This window comes from Lithobates pipiens, unplaced genomic scaffold, assembly GCF_037356315.1.
Source record: "Lithobates pipiens isolate NorthernLeopardFrog02 unplaced genomic scaffold, aLitPip1_a1.2 Scaffold_19, whole genome shotgun sequence".
Lineage (NCBI taxonomy): Eukaryota > Metazoa > Chordata > Amphibia > Anura > Ranidae > Lithobates > Lithobates pipiens.
The window spans coordinates 178,097,212-178,117,043 of NW_027507764.1; the positions used below are offsets into that span (position 1 = coordinate 178,097,212).

A 19,832-nucleotide genomic window follows, 5' to 3' on the forward strand; every position below is an offset into this window, starting at 1 on the left:
ATTTTTTAAAGACAAACAATTGGACTATCCCACACACGATCGGACTATCCAACGGAATGATTCCGTTGGACCTATTCTGCCGGAAAGTCCTGTCGTGTGTACGTGGCATTAGTTTACTTGTCAGCTGTGTGTGTGGGGAACTGTGTCAAACGCTTTGCAAAATCCATTATATTCCTCAAAATATTTACTTTCCAATAGATAAAACAAATAAAATGACTAATAATATTGAAATAGAAATGCATCAGATACTGTATGTATACCAAGGGGTCAGTTTTTAAAGTGGCAATCAGGTTGCTAATCATCGCTTCTTATTTGCTGCTAAATGCCCTTAGGATTTTGTAAAGAAAATATAAAGCACATTCATCTCCTGCATTTATTAGATTGGCCTGCATTCTTCTCACATATAGATTTCCAATACTTCAATAGGAATTTAGCCCTCATTGTTATTTGATGTATTTATAAGACTGGGATAACAGCAGTCAAATTAATTACACTACCACTCCCTAATGTTTCAATACCTACAGTATCAGTCCACTAAGAGTCCTGTTTATGAAGCTGGCTAAATCAAGCACATTCACCACGTAGATTCACTTGTGTTTACTGCACATTCACTGACAAAAATCATCCACTTTATCAGGCAGAAATGGTTCCTTTTTATTTTGAACTTAATATGATAAATGTCTTCATACCTCTCTTTAAAAATATCTAACAATCTTTATCTTACAATGCTATATTGTAAAACTGTTAATTCAGTTATATCAAGTTCAGTTTAATTAATGTTCATACTATTTAGTACATTTTTAGTATTCTTACTACTTTATTTCACCTATTTTCTAATATGAATTACATAGGAAACGTAATTAATTGGAATTCAGTTTCTCAACAGCCGTAATATTATAGTGAATACCAAGGTGACATCAGCATGTTTTGCCAAATGGCAGCGAGCTACTGAGAACGTGAGCCAGAAGCTCCTGCCCCCTCCACAGCCCAGTGCTCCAGTGAGTGCTGGAGGGAGCTCAGGGAGCTCTGAGAACTGAGCGATCGGTGGTGTAGAGCTAGCGGGGAAGAGAAGCAACATCGGACTGATGCTGCGTCCACCTAGGTAAGTATGATTCTAGAATGTTACAAAAAATACCATACTTCTCTTTTAAGGTAATTTCTAATGCTCTTAAATATATTTTATTTATTTATTTATTATGGTCTGGACTAAAAAATAAAAATAATAAAAAATAAAAAGTAGCATATTCAATACAAAAAATGTTCATGTGAATATTTTTTATCTTTCTTTCAAGCCAGCAGGTGGATCTCTGCACTGCTTTTCACGTGTTTATCTATGTATTCATTGCTGCTTTTTTGGAAAAAATCATGCTGCTTACAAAGCTCAGTAACCTGAATTTACATAGAGAGTTAAATAAGTAAAAGGCATGCGTTATCCATCTTTCATCTCCTCCCTTTCTACTCTGTCCTGAAAAAGCCATACAGAATTTCAATGAGAGAGAGAGAAAGAGACTGAAGGCAAACAGATTTTGTTGCACTGTTTCTTTAGAAGTCCCACAGACTCTGTGAAATTATTCTCATAGGTGCTCACTGTATGTAATGTTTAAATGAAATTCTCTCTCTCTCTCTCTCTCTCTCTCTCTCTCTCTCTCTCTCTCTCTCTCTCTCTCTCTCTCTCTATATATATATATATATATATATATATATATATATATATTATCTCACAAAAGTGAGTACACCCCTCACATTTTTGTAAATATTTTAACTTTTCATGTGACAACACTGAAAAATGACACTTTGCTACAATGTAAAGTAGTGAGTGTACAGCTTGTATAACAGTGTAAATTTGCTGTCCCCTCAAAATAACTCAACACACAGCCATTAATGTCTAAACTGCTGGTAACAAAAGTGAGTACACCCCTAAGTGAAAATGTCCAAATTGTGCCAAAAGTGTTAATATTTTGTGTGGCCACCATTATTTTCCAGCACTGCTTTAACTCTCTTGGGCATGGAGTTCACCAGAGCTTCAAAGGTTTCCACTGGAGTCCTCGTTCACTCCTCCATGATGACATCATGGGGCTGGTGGATGTTAGAGACCTTGCGCTCCTCCACCTTCCATTTGAGGATGCCTCACAGATGCTCAATAAGGTTTAGGTCTGGAGACATGCTTGGCCAGTCCATCACCTTTACCCTCAGCTTCTTTAGCAAGGCAGTGGTCATCTTGGAGGTGTGTTTGGGGACCAGGTGAGGAGTACAAAGACAAGTGTGTCTTGCCTACAGTTAAGCATGGTGGTGGGAGTGTCATGGTCTGGGGCTGTATGAGTGCTACCGGCACCGGAGAGCTACAGTTCATTGAGGGAACCATGAATGCCAACATGTACTGTGACATACTGAAGCAGAGCCTGATCACCTCCCTTTGGAGACTGGGTCGCAGGGCAGCATTACAACATGATAACGACCCCAAACACACCTCCAAGACGACCATGGAGGAGTGGAAGAGGACTTCAGTGGCAACCTGTGAAGCTCTGGTGAACTCCATGCCCAAGAGGGTTAAAGCAGTGCTGTAAAATAACGGTGGCCACACTAAATATTGACACTTTTGGTACAATTTGGACATTTTCCCTTGTGTGTGACAACACTCCAAAAAATGATACTTTGCTGCAATGTAAAGTAGTAAGCGTATGGCTTGTATAACAGTGTAAATTTGCTGTCCCCTCAGAATAACTCAACACACAGTCATTAATGTCTAAATCGCTGGCAACAAAAGTGAGTACACTCCTAAGTGAAAATGTCCAAATTGCGATGAAAGTGTAAATATTGTGTGTGGCCACCATTGTTTTCCAGCACTGATTTAACCCTCTTGTTGCTAGTGGTTTAGACATTAATGGCTGTGTATTGAATTATTTTGAGGAGACAGCAAATTTACACTGTTATACAAGCTGTACACTCACTACTTTACATTGTAGCAAAGTGTAAAGTTTTGTCACATGAAAAGATATAATAAAATCTTTACAAAAATGGGAGAGGTGTACTCACTTTTGTGAGATACTGTATATAAATATATAGAAAAGACATCTATAAAATATCATATACAGTAAAACCTTAGTTTGAGAGCATTTTGCAAGAAAAGCAAAATTGTTTAATACATTTTTACTTGATATACAAGTAGCGTCACGTCACAGCTGAGTATAAAAGACAAGAGAGGTGCCTGTAAGTGTAGCAATATGGTTACATTTAATGAAGGTACAACATTTAGCAACTCATATGGTTGATGATTAAAACAGGCACATCTAAGTATGCAGGCATCCAGGGTAAAGCTGTCCATATAGACCATCCGTCCCTTCTATGCTGCGCTCCAGAGGTTCAATCCCTCTACTGCAGGGTAGGCTTCCCGGTCATGATTGCAGACTGACAGTGGTGAGAGCCGGCGATGTGGAGAATATTCTATGTGGACAGCTTTACTTAGATGTGCCTCTTTTAATCATCAACCATGTGATTTGCTAAATGTTGTACCTTCATTAAATATAACCATATTGTTTCACTTAGAGGCACCTCTTTTCACTTTTATACTCTGTAGCTCCTGCTGGATTTTGCTTCTAATCATGCTTCTTGTGGAGTCTGCCATTTCTGGACGCCACGTGCCACATCACGTGACATCCGTGTGACGTCGAGGTGACGGAAGTGTGGCCTGCCTCGGCCGCATAATGCGTCTGGGGGCGAGCCTCCTCCTTCTCATCCCGGCCGCTGCCTGTGTGCGAAATCAGTCCTCCACATATGGGAGGAGATTTCCCATGCAGCAAAGTGAGGTGGATTGGCGTAGCTCTTTAGTGAGCTTATGCCTGTCCAAAAGAGTGATTAGGACTACGAGATTGTGGGATCCTTAGTGTATGAACCATGGAGTCATATTGCCATGAATACAGCGAACGTGCACTTCTCCCTCCCCCTTGGGTCACGGGATCTCCTGATTCTTGCCGGTCATGTGACTGTTGTGGGAGGTGAGAGCCTCGTAATTATAATGTATTCCGTGACACAGTCCCTCTTCCTTTTTACTATAGTGCTCATTTACTATAGCGCTCATTTATAGCGCTCATACGCTCCATATATATTTATATCTTCCATCGCTATAGGTTTATATATCCTTACAAGGTGCCTTTGGTATTCTGGCTTGTGATGATATCTAATCCAGTCACCCCGGAAGTATATCCTCAAACTTAGTTTTCAGTTGGGGACACAGTGGATAAAGGTTACAAGTTGAAGTATCTACATTGCTCAGGTTGAATATTTAATGCCATTTTTTTGTTTCTGTTGTGATCTTTGCCTACGTTTGGACCAGGTGATTGATTGTATTTGAAGGTTTACTTGCAGATATGGACATGCATTTGCCTTGACTGAAACAAGTTTATAAATGGGTAGTTCCATGCATATGTTTTATATCAGCATTTAATTAATTCCAATTTCCTGTCCCGTCCATTTCAGGGTGGACCAGGTTCAGAGTAATGCATTTATAGAGTAGCAATGTGGGGGGACAGAGTAAGCCCCTGTTGATGACCACTTGCGTGGAAACGCATCGGGCAGCATTATTTGCACCCCATATTGCTTTTTTCTTATCCTATTTGTCTTTCTCCTTTGTATTTGTCATCTCCTTGTGATCACTTTTTATATTTGTATAATATGTATTTTTTATTAAAACCTATCGTTTTTTTTTTACCTACACCATCCGGAGCCTTTTCTTTTTTCTTTTCTCCTGTTATACATGCCATCTGCACGAACCCTTGAAATTGGAGTTGGGACATATTGGGTCCCAGAGGTATCACCGCCCTCGAGTGTGGGAAACATCGGTTGGTAACTATCGGGCCCACTCACCTCCATCTGGGATCTTGGACGCCCATAAGAGGATTCTACACCGTGAATTTTTTCATCAGAAGTTGGAGTGCAATCCTCCGGGATTACAAGCTCTTTAGACCCACTGTCGTAGGGCATGTGGGTCCAACTTTTCTGGTAAGAGTATCCATCTTACATCTATAGAGTGTTGCATCCTCAGATATTTCTACAGACAAATAGATTATCGTGGTTTGTCTCCTTGCTGCCTTGATCCAAGGTCTACATGAGAAGATTGGTCAATCTTTTTCCAGACAAGAGGACTTTTGTACAGATTGATGAACTGATAATAGTTTATCCTTCAGGATTCACGTTATGTGATCCCACTGTTATTATATTGTTTATGCACTGCTGTATTTATATAGCACCAGTGTTTACACCTTGCACATAATGTTGTTTACACTTGTTTTATAATAAGTGCAAAATTTCCCCTTTTTTCTAGCACGGGTTACTCATACTCACTTAAAATTTGCCTTCAGGTTTCTGAGTATATTTTTTAGCGCTACATTTATTGTCCTCACATTTATTATAACTTTGTTTGAGTGTTAGCTGCTAATCTCATCCTAAGTAGCGCAGTGTTTTGCTTTTTTGTTACATTTCTGGATGGACATTTTATGGTTACTCAACCTATCACATTGCTATGATCTTTTTATATTGACTTTAAACTGAAGGACTTATGAATAAATGGTTGTGGAACGAATCATTTTAGTTTCCATTATTTCCTATGGGGACATTCACTTTGATATACAAGTGCTTTGGATTACAAGCATGTTTCTGGAACAAATTATGCTCGTAATCCAAGGTTTTACTGTATACTTCAAAATTAAAATTGACCCAAAGCTATTATTCCCACATTTACTACTTTAGTTTAGTGAATGTTTATTTAGTTTGGTAAATAAGGTGAATGTGTTCATTTAATGATCCAATCTTTCTCTTGCACATGATTTGGTATCCAAAGTGAGCACAACTTCACTTTATTTACTAATCTCAGTGAGCACACAAATTAATGAGTCAACAGCCTTTAATTGCTTTAATAAATCATTCCCCTTATCTCAGCCTACAATTTCACACTAGCCTACACTTATACCAATGAATGGTCTGCAGTTTCAAACTATACAAATATTATTTAAGCATCTACTACATGTCGCCAGACATTAGTCTCTCGCTAAAAGCAAGCTCATTTTATTTAGAGGAAGGTTTTGTATCACATGCAATCAATGCAGGATGACATTTCTGTACAGAATTGAGAATTATAGTAAGAGTAATATTAAAAATGGCAGTGTTAACATTTAGCATGCTACTGAATGTAGCATACAGTTTAAATATACATCATATATCTCATATGCTCAAAACATTCATTACTATTTCTGGAAATGTCACTGGATGACAAATAACTTCCTATAGCTGTCAGGTCTTGGAAGCTGTATATTTGAAAGATACGTACGTGTTTGAAATTCCTGAATGGCACAAACTGAACGATGTCCCGAAGCACCGGCTCTCCCTTAGGTGACCTCAGTATTCCATCATCTCCATCCAGCATCTGCATGTCACTGAAATCTGCATTGCCAACTCCGACAATAATGACTGACATGGGAAGATGTGAGGCATGAACTATAGCTTCTCTGGTGTCAGCCATGTCTGTGATTACGCCATCCGTTAAGATGAGAAGAATAAAGTATTGCTACAAACAAAAATAAAAAAAATGCTATCATATATGTCAGTATGGCATACCATATTCACAATGCATATGCTTCTGTCACAACATATTATTCCAACTGCCTAACTTAAAGTGATTTAAAAAAAAAAAAAAAACAACAAACATGTTATACTTACCTCCTCTGTGCAGTTGGTTTTGCACAGAGAAGCCCAGATCCTCCTCTTCTCGGGTCCTTCTTTACTGCTTCTGGCCCCTCCCTCCTATCAAATGCCCCCACAGTCAGCAGCTTCCTATGTGGGCACTGGAGCCGAGTCACAGCTCCGTGTATCCTTCCAGACATGGAGCCTGGACCCAGACATGCCCCTCTCCCCTGATTGGCTGACTGACTTTGATTGATAGCCACAGGAGCCAATGGCGCCGCTGCTGTGTCTCAGAGGAAGGTTCTGGATGGCGTATAAACTTGTGGGCATTGCTGGAGAGAGAGTAACCTTATTTAAGTAATTAGGAGGTGCTAGGGAGACTACTACACATAGAAGTTTTTTTTTATCTTAATGCATAGAATGCATTAAGATAAAAAACCTTCTGCCTTTACAACTCCTTTAAAGTGATATTAAACCTTAGTTTTTTTTAAATTAAAGTAAAAAAGATGTAAAGGAAATGCAAGGATATTTTGGTCCCCCCACAACTGCTGTCCGGTCCTCCTTTTCTCTGAATGCCCCCTAAGCAAGCTATGTGCTGAGGGGGCACTCATGCGGGTGCACTTCTGAGTCGGGCTGTGTGCGTCCATAGGTACACACAGTGTGGCTCGATCACGCCCCCTGCTCTCTCCTCATAGGATATGTTTTTTGCTCCTGCTGCTCTTTGAAGCCTGTGAATCCATGCAGAGAGAGCGCTGTGGTGCTTCAGACAGGCACAGAACTGGATCGAGAAAGAACTAAGGCAAGTATTTAGAGGGGGGGCGGAACAGTTAGTGGGGTCTTTTTAACCTTAAAGCAGGGAATGCTATACCTGCCTAGTCCCTGTGGAAGTGGAGAATCACTGTAGTAGCTACTGTTACTACACAGATTTCCACCGTCTTCAGAGACCCATAGGCAAATGCTCGGCACGAGTCCTGGAAAACAGTGGAAGGAAGTGTCATTGTTTGTCCCAACTCCTGTAACTTTCACTTTTGCTGGACAGCTGGGAATGTAAATTTAGCGATAAATATATACAGCAAAGGAAATTAAAAAGCAAATCATGTGGTGCATACTATAATTTCAAACTGTATGCTAAATGCATAGTTATAGGAGATCATTATTTTTTATGATGATGGTCTGTTTAAAATAATCTGTTAAAGGGCAACCTCTAGCAATAACAAAACAATCATCTTTCACTTTTTTAAAGCTTTCGACTGGTAAAATCCAATAGATTTTCGACAGTTGCAGAAAACTGTTGGTCTTGCAGTGCTTTATTAAAGTAGTTGTAACAATAGAACATTTTTTACCTTAATGCTCTGCATTAAGATAAAAAACCTTCCACAAGTTGCTCACCCAAAGCTCCCCCTGATATCACTTGAGCCCGATCTCAATCCAGCAATGTGCATGAGAGCAGCAGCTCTCTCGGCTCTCTGCCTCCTCATTGGCTCACGGACAGCAGCTGGAGCCATTGGCTCCTGCTGCTGTCAATCACAGCCAGTGAGGAGAGAGGGGTGTCAATGGACACGTAATGCGGGACTCCGGAGCAAGCAGGCACAAATGCCTATATAGTAAACAGGTTGCTATGAAGTGGGAGGGAGGACCCAGGACTGCCGGCAGGGAACCCAAGAAGAGCCGTATCGGGGAGGCTCTGTGAAATAGTTTGAAAATGTCTGCCCTACGCAAGGCAGAGTTTAGTTAAAGTGGTTGTAAACCCTTACAACACACTTTAGCCTACAGGTAAGCCTAGATTAAGGCTTACCTGTAGGTGCTGCAAATATCTTGTAAACCTACATGGTTTAGGAGATATTTACAATTCCCCATACGAAGACATTGACGGATGCACACTTAAGAAGGGTCACGGCGTGCCGTTTTTATTAAACGACATGCCAGGACTTGCGGCACGCGCGAGAGTGACGTCACGTGACTCCGGCCAGTCACAGAACCAGAGTCCGTGACCCCGGAAGGAGGATGGACTCTTCCAGCCGGTGAGGAAATCGGGGACATCACAGGCTCCTGTGTCAGGTAAGTGACACATAATGGGCTACTATGCGATGCATAGTAGCCCATTATGCTTTGCCTTTGCAGGTAAACAAAGAGGAAGTAAACCCATCAGGGTATAATTTTCTGTGATTGCTCATTCCCCATGCATCATCAATTTAGCTACTGAAAAAAGGCAAAGTAACTGTATTATATAAAAATATCTTACATTTGTCTCTATTTTAAATCAATTATTCAGGACAAAAAATGCCAGTCATTTAATGCTTTATATGTTTCTGATATGTCCTTTTATGAGCATTTATATCATTTTAATTAAATAAAAATGTGTTTCCAGCATCTACATTGCTTTGCAATCATCTGTACCCGAGTATGTACATTTCTGGGTCACATAACACATTTAGCAGGACAATTGATTTTCACAATTTCCACAGACAACTTTAAATGCCAAGGTTTGTCAAGAGTACTCTTTTAGGCCATATACACACTGTTATGGCAGCCAAACAACAGTGAAATATAACATTGAGATCCTTCTGTATTTGTTACGTCTACTGTAATCATTTCCCTGTCAAGATCTACTCTGTGCAATATATGAATAATTTAGGATAGATAATGAATGTTCGTAATGGGAATTAGCCACCAGAATGATTGATAATGGCTCCAAAACGAGCACAGAGACAATGAAACACAAGAAATGACAAACTCAGCTGGCAGCTCCGTGTGCAGTTGATGAATACATGGCACAATACAAGTACATTTCCCTTGTGACAATTTCCTAAAGCTCAATTAAACAATCCGTTTAAATTAGCTTAATGTATTCCATATATTAACTGTTAGACTTTGAACACCTTTTGTTTTCAAAAGCCTAACAGTCGGCTTTCTTAGAAAGCAGCCACAGCCAGAGTAGAAAAGCCTGTCACCTGCCAAGCATGCTGTAGCAAAAAAGATCCTTGCTTTCTGTGTGGAAGCAGTGGAATCTCTGTAAAGCTCCAACATGCCCTCTGCTGAGTCAGACCTATAGCTCTGCAACAAGTAACGCTCAAGCCTTCTGCAGATTAGAGAGTTTTAACTTTGAATCAGCAGGGGGCATGCTGGATCTCTGCAGGGAGCCAACTGCTTCCACGATGGCAGTGGACAAGTTTTTCTTCTCAGGCTGTGGCTTCTTTCCAAAGAAAATGCAAACCCTTAGTTTGAATGAACCTGGAATGTATTTAGCTGATTTAAACTGAAAGTTCAGTTGGGCTTTAAGCTGGCCACAAATGTTACAATCTGAATGTATAAGCTTTTTAAGAATTACCAGCAACTGTGTAGTATGAAGGTCTACCAGAATGGTTATAAACTGAATGAACTGTTTAGTTAGGCTTTGACACTACATCATTGTCGGCACAGTAAATTTAAAACTGTCAATACGTGGTTCCATCTAATTGTAGTTACCATAGGCCAGTGATGGGGAACCTTGGCACCCCAGATGTTTGGGAACTACATTTCCCATGATGATCATGCACTCTGTAGTGTAATTGAGCCTCATGGGAAATGTAGTTCCAAAACATCTGGAGTGCCAATGTTTGCCATCACTGCCATAGGCCATATACTTTATTAACCTCCCTGGTGGTATTCCCGAGTCTGGCTCGGAGTGGAATTTCAGTACCATTAGCGGTAACCCCGAGCCAGACTCGTGACTGCAATGCAGGATACAAGGAAAATTACTTTCCTTGTCCCCTGGATCCTGCAATGTCTCCCCGCTGTGTGTGTGAGCTGTCTCCTTACTCGATTCACACAGTGCCGAGTTCCGCCGGGCTCTGTTCCCTGCGACGCACGGGGACGGAGAATGGCGCCAAATTCAAAAAAGTAAAAGCACAGTACACATACAGTACACTGTAATCTTACAGATTACAGTACTGTATAAAAAAAAAAATACACATCCCCTTTGTCCCTAGTGGTCTGTCCAGTGCCCTGCATGCACTTTATATTATAAATACTGTTTTTTCTGCCTGGAATTTGGAGATTGTCCATGGCAACCAAAAAGTGTCCCTTTATGTCAAAAATGGTTTTAGACCAGCTAGAAAACAGCGATAATAAATTAGAATCACTTGCAGAATTGAGCGATAGCGATTTATGGGGAAATTCCTTATCAAACACTAAATCTAATGACAGTGACAATTCTGCAACTGAGCAAATTTCAGTGTTTTTGATTTGATTACATTATTGAATAATTTTTATTATTATTATATTATTATTTGTTATAATTATTTATAGTTATTTATTATATTATAATTTATGATTTTGTGTTTCAAACTTTATCATACCTGGGATGTCTACTAGACTCTGGTTTGGACAGATTTAAGTGAGTTATTCCTAAGAATTACAGGCCTACAATATAAAACACCAAATTTCCATGCAAAATAATTGTACCGCTTTCAGCGCCTAAAATCAGAAATAATCATACCGCCAGGGAGGTCAAAGCATGGCAAAGAGCTGTGTTGATGCGTCAAGTGCAGTAAACCTTAAAGTATAACTAAAGGTAAAACTTTTTTTTTACGTTTTGGATAGAGTGGAGAGGAATTAGAAAGCTTCTCAGTTTGTATTGCTGTCTTCGTCCCCTTTAAGCTAATTCATCCTATTTTTCCTGTTTATCATTATCATTGAAAGTGAAAAGAAAATCCCACATTTTGCATTGTCCCCAGAAAAGTAATAGGGGGGACACTAGTTCTAGTGACCTGGGGGCCCCCCAAGGAATTCACTTAATTTGCAGGGATTTCCTCTCACTTCCTGTTTGGCTATGGACAGGAAGTGAAGTGAAATGTCCATAATGAGCCACAGATTGCATTTTAAAATTAAAAATCTGACAGGGCTTATAACCCTCCCTTGCTCTATCCAAAATGAATAGCCTATAGTTTTACTTTAAATGTGCCAATAAGAATATAACTTACCGATGTCAAATCACTGAATGAGGATTTGAGGTTGCTGTACATATTTCCTTACTAATAATTCCTAAATTGTCATTTTCAGCACAATATTGGGCTGCTAAATATTAGAATACAAAGGTTTGGTCATATTTTACAGGCGCATAGTTGTAAACTTTATTTTGGAAATATTATTTTCAGCGAAGACACTCACTTGACAGCTGCAAATAGGAGGTCAAATGAGCTGGAGGGGAAGCAAATATTTGCTCAGCAGGCATTCATTTTTGTACTTCGACAATATAGCTAAGATACTGTATTATAGCGTGCACACATCTTAAATTCTCATTCCAGCCTAATCTCCTAAACTACCAAGTCCTCATCCTAGGAAAAATAAGCTCTTTGCCTTACCGTGGATTCCATAGTGTGGGTCTCCTCTGAGGCAGACTTGGCCACTTTCTGGATAATGGGAGCAATGTTGGTTGGTCCATAGAGCTGTAACTTAGGAAGGCAATTCTGATAGGCTTCCACTACACCTTGTATACCTGAAATAAACAATATGTAATAGCAAGGACATGTTATCTACTAGCAATGCATTTTTTTTTTCATATGTTGAAACTTGGTAAAATTCTGTATTTATTGTCTTCTTGCATATTTTATATCTAATAATCACCGTTTTGAAGTCAACTATTTATTGGGTTATTTACACTCAAACAAGCCAGTATAAGCAACCATAACCCCTTAATTTTAATGCATGTGCAAAGAACGTTGGGTCCTGCTACACAAACAGGTTTAGCTTTGTTCAGACTTTGACCTCTTGAGACCATTTTAGGTACCCACATACTTCATCTATTCACTTTATAATTCTGTTACATAATTACATAGTAGGTGAGGTTGAAAAAAGACACAAGTCCATGAAGTCCAACCTATGTGTGTGATTATATGTCAGTATTACATTGTATATCCCTGTATGTTGCGGTCGTTCAGGTGCTTATCTAATAGTTTCTTGCCCCCCGCTGAGACCACCACCTGTGGAAGGGAATTCCACATCCTTGCTGCTCATACAGTAAAGAACCCTCTACGTAGTTTAAGGTTAAACCTCTTTTCTTCTAATTTTAATGAGTGGCCACGAGTCTTGTTAAACTCCCTTTTGTAAAAACTTTTTTATCCCTATTGTGGGGTCACCAGTATGGTATTTGTATATTGAAATCATATCCCCTCACAAGCATCTCTTTTCTAGAGAGAATAAGTTCAGTACTTGCAACCTTTCTTCATAACTAATATCCTCCAGACCCTTCATCAGCTAATATAATATTAGTTAATATTGTAAATAAGTATGACAAATGTTAGCAGTTCCTAACAGGAGGGAAATCAATATGAAGGGTGCCTTATGTGTTATGCATGCAGGAATTGTATTGTATTGTATTATATGCAACTATTAAAAATAGTCGGCTTATTTTGGAGGTAACTCATCCATCTTTTTTTGTAGAATTTCATATTATACTGGGGGCTTAACTCTTTTTAAAGAGGTATTAAACCTAAAAGAAAACATTTACTGTATTACAGCTTGCCAATTCTTATATGTGATTGCTGCATTTGTTTTCTTTTTTAGGTTTTCTTTCTCTTAGTTTCATCCGATGATCTGGCCAGTGAGTCTGTTGTTATTCAAAAGAACAAGCTCTCTTGCAGATGCATCAGTTACAGGGATAAGGCAAACCATTCAACACTGACAGGGGTGCTTATAATGACCAGTTTTATTTTTTAATGTAAAACCTTTTTCTCAAAAGAATGGAAAAAAAAGCCAAAAAAAAAAAGAAAAAGAAAATGAATGCAGCCACTGCATGTAATTATTGGTAATTTTTGGTTTTAATCCAGCCTTTTAGGGAAAGCTATTTTTATTTTTCAGCGTTTGACCTTCCCACTCTCTGGGATGAGCAGTGTGACATAATAAATAAAGTTACATAAGGATAGTGTGTCTATGTAATTCAGAAGGCATTCATCCACTTTCCTTTGTTATGTGTATTGATTTTAAAACTCGTGTGATTAACTATATTACTTGCTGTTCCCTGTAGCAGATGGGGCCTGATTATATTTCATCAGCTACAGGAAAGGACAGATATTATACAATAAGCATAAATATGCCTATATTAAAGTGGTTGTTCCCCCTAATAAAACCCCCTTTGTGTGCCCACTGCTTACATGAAGGTAAAGTGCACTGTGGGTATATTTTGTTAAAAAACACTTGCCTCTGCTGGAAACTGCAGGTCACGTAATCGCTGTCTGCTCCACAGCAATCATGGACCTGCTGGTGGGCATTACATCAGAACCGGAAGTGACATTGCCATCAAGTTTCTGTGTAATGGAACACAATCAGACTCTGCAGTAAATGTCCCTCCCACCCATTTTTCTCATCCGAGAGCGGGGATTGGAGGAGCTGCACACTGACCACGGGAGATACAGAAGCAAGGGCAGTTTGGAGTGATGACACAAGATGTAGACTGCTTGGATCGGCTGCCATGCTACCGTAATCAGTTTACTTGTAGGTGGAGCAGCACAGGCAGGATCAACCAGGTATATTTCATGTTTGCATAGCATGAAATGCAGTGCAAGAATGATGACATTTATTTAATTTGAAGAGACAGTGCATTTTTTTTTTGACATTACAAACACTTTAACCTCCCTGGTGATATTCCCGAGTGTGGCTCGGGGTGAATTTTCATTACCAAAAGCGGTAACCCAGAGCCACACTCAGGGTCGCCTTGCAGGATCCAGGCAAAGTTACTTACCTTGTCCCCAGGATCCTGCGATGTCCTCCCACTGTGTGTGCGACCCGTGTACTCCGTTCAATCTATCACAGTGCCGGACTCCGTTCCCTGCGATCGTCACAACACATGGGACGGAGCACGGCGCCAAATTCGAAAAGTTAAAAACACATAATACATACAGTACACTTTAATGCTACAGATTACATTACTGTATCAAATTATTTCACATCCCTTTTTTTATGCTTTGTCCAGTGCCCTGCATGCAGTTTTATATTATATATACTGTTCTTTCTGCCTGGAAACTTGAGACTGTCCATGGCAACCAAAAAGCGTCCCTTTATGTCAAAAGTGGTTTTAGACCAGCTAGAAAACAGCAATAATAAATTAGAATCACTCGCAGAATGGAGTGATAGTGATTTGTGGGGAAATTCGTCATCAAACACTGAAAGTAATGACAGTGACAATTCTGCAACTGAGCAAATTTCAGTGTTTTTGATATGATTACATTATGAATACATTTTATTATTATTATTATTATATTTATTATTTGTTATAATTATTTCTAGTTATTTATTACATTATAATTTATGATTTTGTGTTTTTATCATACTCAGGATGTCTACTAGACTCTTTGTTTGGACAGATTTAAGTGTGTTATTCCTAAGAATTCCAGGCCTACAAAATAAAATGCCAAATTTCCATGCAAAACAATGTACAGCTTTCAGCATCAAAAATCTGACATAATCATACCGCCAGGGAGGTTAAAGAAATCTATGTTTTTGGTTTTTCTTTTCAAATGCATACTTACCTAGGTGGATGCAGCATCGTTCCGATGTTGCATCTGTCTACCGACGTCTCTAACATGAGAACTGAGCAACAGACATCGCCGATTGCTAGGTTCTCACAGCTCCGTAAGCAGAAAGCTGGTGACTATCAGTCAGCAGCTCTCTACTCTGTCTCCCCACTCTCACCAGAGCACTGGACTGTGGAGGGGGCAGGAGCGGTCGGTTCAGGCTCTTATCGATTTGTTTAGAAGTTGAGCCGGGTGGGCATGTGGGCGGATCCCGACTCCACTGTCACAGTCTTGCCCGAGCTCTGTGACGTCAGCCGCTATCCGCTAAAAACCAGTCACAGGAGTGCAGAACAAACTGCACTCCTGTGATCCATGGGAGAAATACAGCCAAACAAGCTTGGCTGTTCTTCTCCTTTAAGTATTCATGCAATGAGATTAAGCAGCTCACTCTAAATCATGGCTGCTCAACCTGTAGCCCTCCAGCTGTTCCCATCATGCCTCAGAGTTTGGGAGTCATGCTTGTAACTGTCAGTGGCTTGCAATGCCTCATGGGACTTGTAGTTTTTCAGCAGCTGGAGGGCCACAGGTTGAGCACCCATGCTCTAAACAAACGGACTGTCAAATCACCTCACCACACAAACACAGATCTTGTGCATTTTATTTGGCACAGGGCAATGCCATGCACAGTTCTGATGCATTACAGGCATACCCCACTTTTAAGTACACAATGGGGTTTGTTTACTAAAGCTATAAAGTGCAAAATCAGGCTCACTTCTGCATAGAAACCAATGAGCTTCTAACCCCAGCTTGTTCAATTAAGCTTTAGTAATAAAACCTGGAAGCTCATTGGTTTCTATGCAGAAGTGAGCCTGATTTTGCACTTTTCAGCTTTAGTAAACAAACCCCATTGTGTACTTAAAAGTTGGGTATGCCTGTATAATGTTGGCACATTGCAGTGTACTGTAGACGTGTGCTGAGGTGCAATTAACTTTTGCATTGCAAAGCACAGCAACACACATCCACTGTGCTTTGCATTATACTGAGTCACAAGGTCATAACAGGTGCTGGGTTGTGAAAGAGCCCTTAAGCCAGTTCAGGTGCGATTCAGGTCTGAATTTTTGCCTGAATTCACACTTGAACCAGACCCAAACATGCACAGGACCCTTCTGCAATCTGGACCGTGGCTGCCCCGGACCTGTGTGAAGAGGCTCCATTAAGAGCCGGTCATGCGAATTGGATGCGGTGAAACCGCATCCAATTTGCATATATGTGAACCCAGCCTTAATTTGAAAAAATAAAATAAAAAATGGAAGCACTTAGAAGGTATGCTGTGTTCCCTATATGCATCTTAAAGGGGAGGTTCACACAAAAATGTAACCTCTGCTTTTCGAAACCCTCCCCCCCTCCGGTGTCACATTTAGCATCTTTCAGGGGGGAGGGGGGTGCAGATACCTGTCTAAGACAGGTATCTGCACCCACTTCCAGGCATAGACTCCCATGGATTCCCTCTTCCTGCCCCGCCACGCTGTCTGCTGGGACACACACGGGTCCCAGAGACAGCGGGGACCATTCGGGTTGAGCTGCGCGAGTCGCACATGCACAGTAGGGAACCGGGAAGTGAAGCCGCGAGGCTCCATTTCCTGATGGCAGCATCCGAGGACCGAGGGACGGTTCGGCCTCGGGTGCCGACATCGCCGGACCCCCGGACCACCCCCATCAAATCATTCTTTACAGCTATTACCTTTTGTACCACCATCCCCTCCCTTTAGAATGTAAGCTCTACAAGGAGGGCCCTCCTGTACTTTTTGTATTGAACTGTACTTTAATTGTGTTGTCCCCCCCCTAGACATTGTAAAGCGCTGCGTAAACCGTTGGCGCTATATAAATCGTATATAATAATAATAATAATAATAATAATAATATATAAAAAAAAAATGCAAATACAGTAAAACAAATAGAAAAAAATTAAATAAAATCCCCTCCACCCCAGGCACACACACAAGCACAAATAAGCATGTAGTGTGCACAAGTTTGTCAATGACGACTGCGAAACACTTACTGGCCATCGATACATTGAGTCAGAGAAAAAAATCTAGGTCCCTCATTTATGGTTAACTCCAAACGAATGAACTGTACTGGCATTTAAATAAAGTGTTGCCTATCGGTCATTTTGGGTATGGTTGATTTTCATTGTTCTTTGGGGCATGCACATTTTTGATGTCTGGCATACTTGGTATTTATTTATTCGACAGACTCTTATCTTTTATTTTGTACTGAAAAATTGAGATTATTGTTTGTGTGCACTAAAATTACTTTTAGCTTATTTTTTACTGAAAATGTAGAATTGATAAACATATCGTGCAGCATAAAATATTGCAACTACCATATTTTTGTTCTGTAAGAAATATACAGGATTCATTATGTTTTGGAGGTTTTAATTTAGTCAAGAATGCAAAAATATGTACGTACACAAAATTGCTTTAGTGAAAGGGTAAATGCTAACTGCTAAGTTCGTTGATTAGCACTTCATTATTGAAAGGATTTGAATGCCAGGAGCAGTGAGAAAAAGACAGTATCTCTGTTTTCTGTTATTTTATCAGAATATTATAAAAACTGTTTTAGACGCAGTGGGGTTTATTTACTAAAACTGGAGGGTGCAAAATCTGGTGCAGCTGTGTGCAGTAGCCAATCAGCTTCCAACTTCAGCTGGTTCAGTTAAGGTTTAACAAAAAGCCTGGAAGCTGATTGGTTTCTATGCAGAGCTGCACCAGATTTTGCACTCTCCCGTTTTAGTAAATTAATCACACAGCTTCAGATTTTGGAACAATTCCAAGCAACCTACATACAACCAAAAAATGACTATTGTCCTTCCATCTGAACTATGCAGCATTTTTTTTTTTTTTTACTAAATGAGGATGTTAACCACTTCAGCCCTGAAAGATTTTACCCCCTTCCTAACCAGAGCACTTTTTACAATTTGGCACTGCATCGCTTTAACTGACAATTGCGCGGTCGTGCAATGCTGTACCCAAACAAAATTTTACCCAACAAAAGGAAAATCCACTTTGCACTACTAGTGCACTTGGAAATAAAGTCGCTGTAGATACCAGGGGGACATGCAAGGAAAATAAAAAACAGCATTTTAGCTTGCACATGATTGGATGATAAAATCAGCAGAGCTTCCCCTCATTTCAGATCTACCCCTTAGATTTAGAGCCACTGTACTTCCAAGTGCACTTGCAGTGCAAAGTGGATTTGCTTTTTGTAAATAACCCCCATTATCTTTTACTGTTTGCTATAATAAATATTCCACATTTTTTATCAGAAAAAAAAAATGTCCTCAGTTTAGACCGATATGTATAAAAAAAACAAAATAAGCGTATATTGATTGGTTTACGCAACAGTTATAGCGCGAACAAAATAGGGGATAGGTTTATGACATTTTTTTTTTTTTTTACTAGTAATGGTGGCGATCTGCAATTTTTATCGGGACTGTGATATTGCAGTGGACATATCGGACACTTTTGACATATTTTTAGGACCATTGACAATTATACAGCGATCAGTGCTATAAAAATTCATTGATTACAGTATAAATGTCACTGGCAGATAGGGGCTAAACACTAGGAGGCAATCAAGGGGTTAAGTGTGGACCGACTATTTTGAAAAAAATTTTTTTTTTTTACTTTCTGCTATAATAGATATCCACAAAAAATATATTTAAAAAAAGTCTTCCTCAGTTTAGGCCAATATGTATTCTTCTACATATTGGTAAAAAAAAAAAAAAATCGCAATAAGTATATATTGATTGGTTTGCGAAAAAGTTATAGCATCAACAAAATAGGGGATAGATTTATGGCATTTTTATTTATTAGTAATGGCGGTGATCTGCGAGTTTTATCGGGACTGTGACATTGCGGCGGACAGATCGAACACTTTTGACACTATTTTGGGACCATTTACATTTATATAGTGATCAGAGTTAAAAATAGCCATTGACTACTGATCGCGGGCCGTCGGTGGACATCAAGTGCGCAGGACCCACGGGCATACTCCCACGGCTGGTGGTGCCCACGTGCCCGCTATCTTGTTTTTGCGGACTGACGTACAGGTACGTCAGTTTGCGCAGGTGTGCCATTCTGCCGACGTATATCGGCGTGAGCCGGTCGGCAAGCAGTTAAGATTGCAGTCACATCTGTAAAATTCCAAGATTTATTCTACCATATTTTATTTTATCCGGTATTCCTAAGAGACTGATTGTATTCACTGAGCTCAGTGGGATCATTTTTACAGCTGCCAGGTGGCATTAGAGGAAGCATAAACGAATCAATATCTAATTAAAATTGAGAGGGCAATAAACTTTGTAATTTAGTACCTGTGACAAAAATGCAATAATCGTTTCTTTTCTAACTGCTTAACAGACCAAGGTGGTACAAAAGTTTTTGGGGAAAAAGCTTGAGAGCAAATAAGCCATATAAGTTTACAAAATGTTTGGGATATTAAAGCTGAACTCCAGGAACAAACAAATTCAATTAAATGTATCCATAAAAAAGTCACACAGGATGTAAATCCATGTTGTGTGCACGGAATGGCTTTGCAAACACAGATATTACCTGGTACATGTAGCGGTGACAACACCGCTGTAAAGCACATAGACTGTGTAGAGAAAAG

General features: G+C 39.7%; 1 protein-coding gene across 2 annotated transcripts in view; it reads right to left on the minus strand.

Moving 5' to 3' along the window:
• The window catches only part of CPNE4 (copine 4), a 660,573-nt gene that overhangs the window by 23,051 nt on the left and 617,690 nt on the right, over positions 1–19,832 (minus strand). For both annotated transcript variants that reach the window (XM_077491511.1, XM_077491512.1), the window contains 2 exons: positions 12,015–12,148; positions 6,320–6,556 (listed from right to left, as the gene is read on the minus strand). In XM_077491511.1, coding sequence (XP_077347637.1) covers positions 6,320–6,556; positions 12,015–12,148 — 371 coding nt within the window. The remainder of the gene's footprint in view (positions 1–6,319; positions 6,557–12,014; positions 12,149–19,832) is intronic.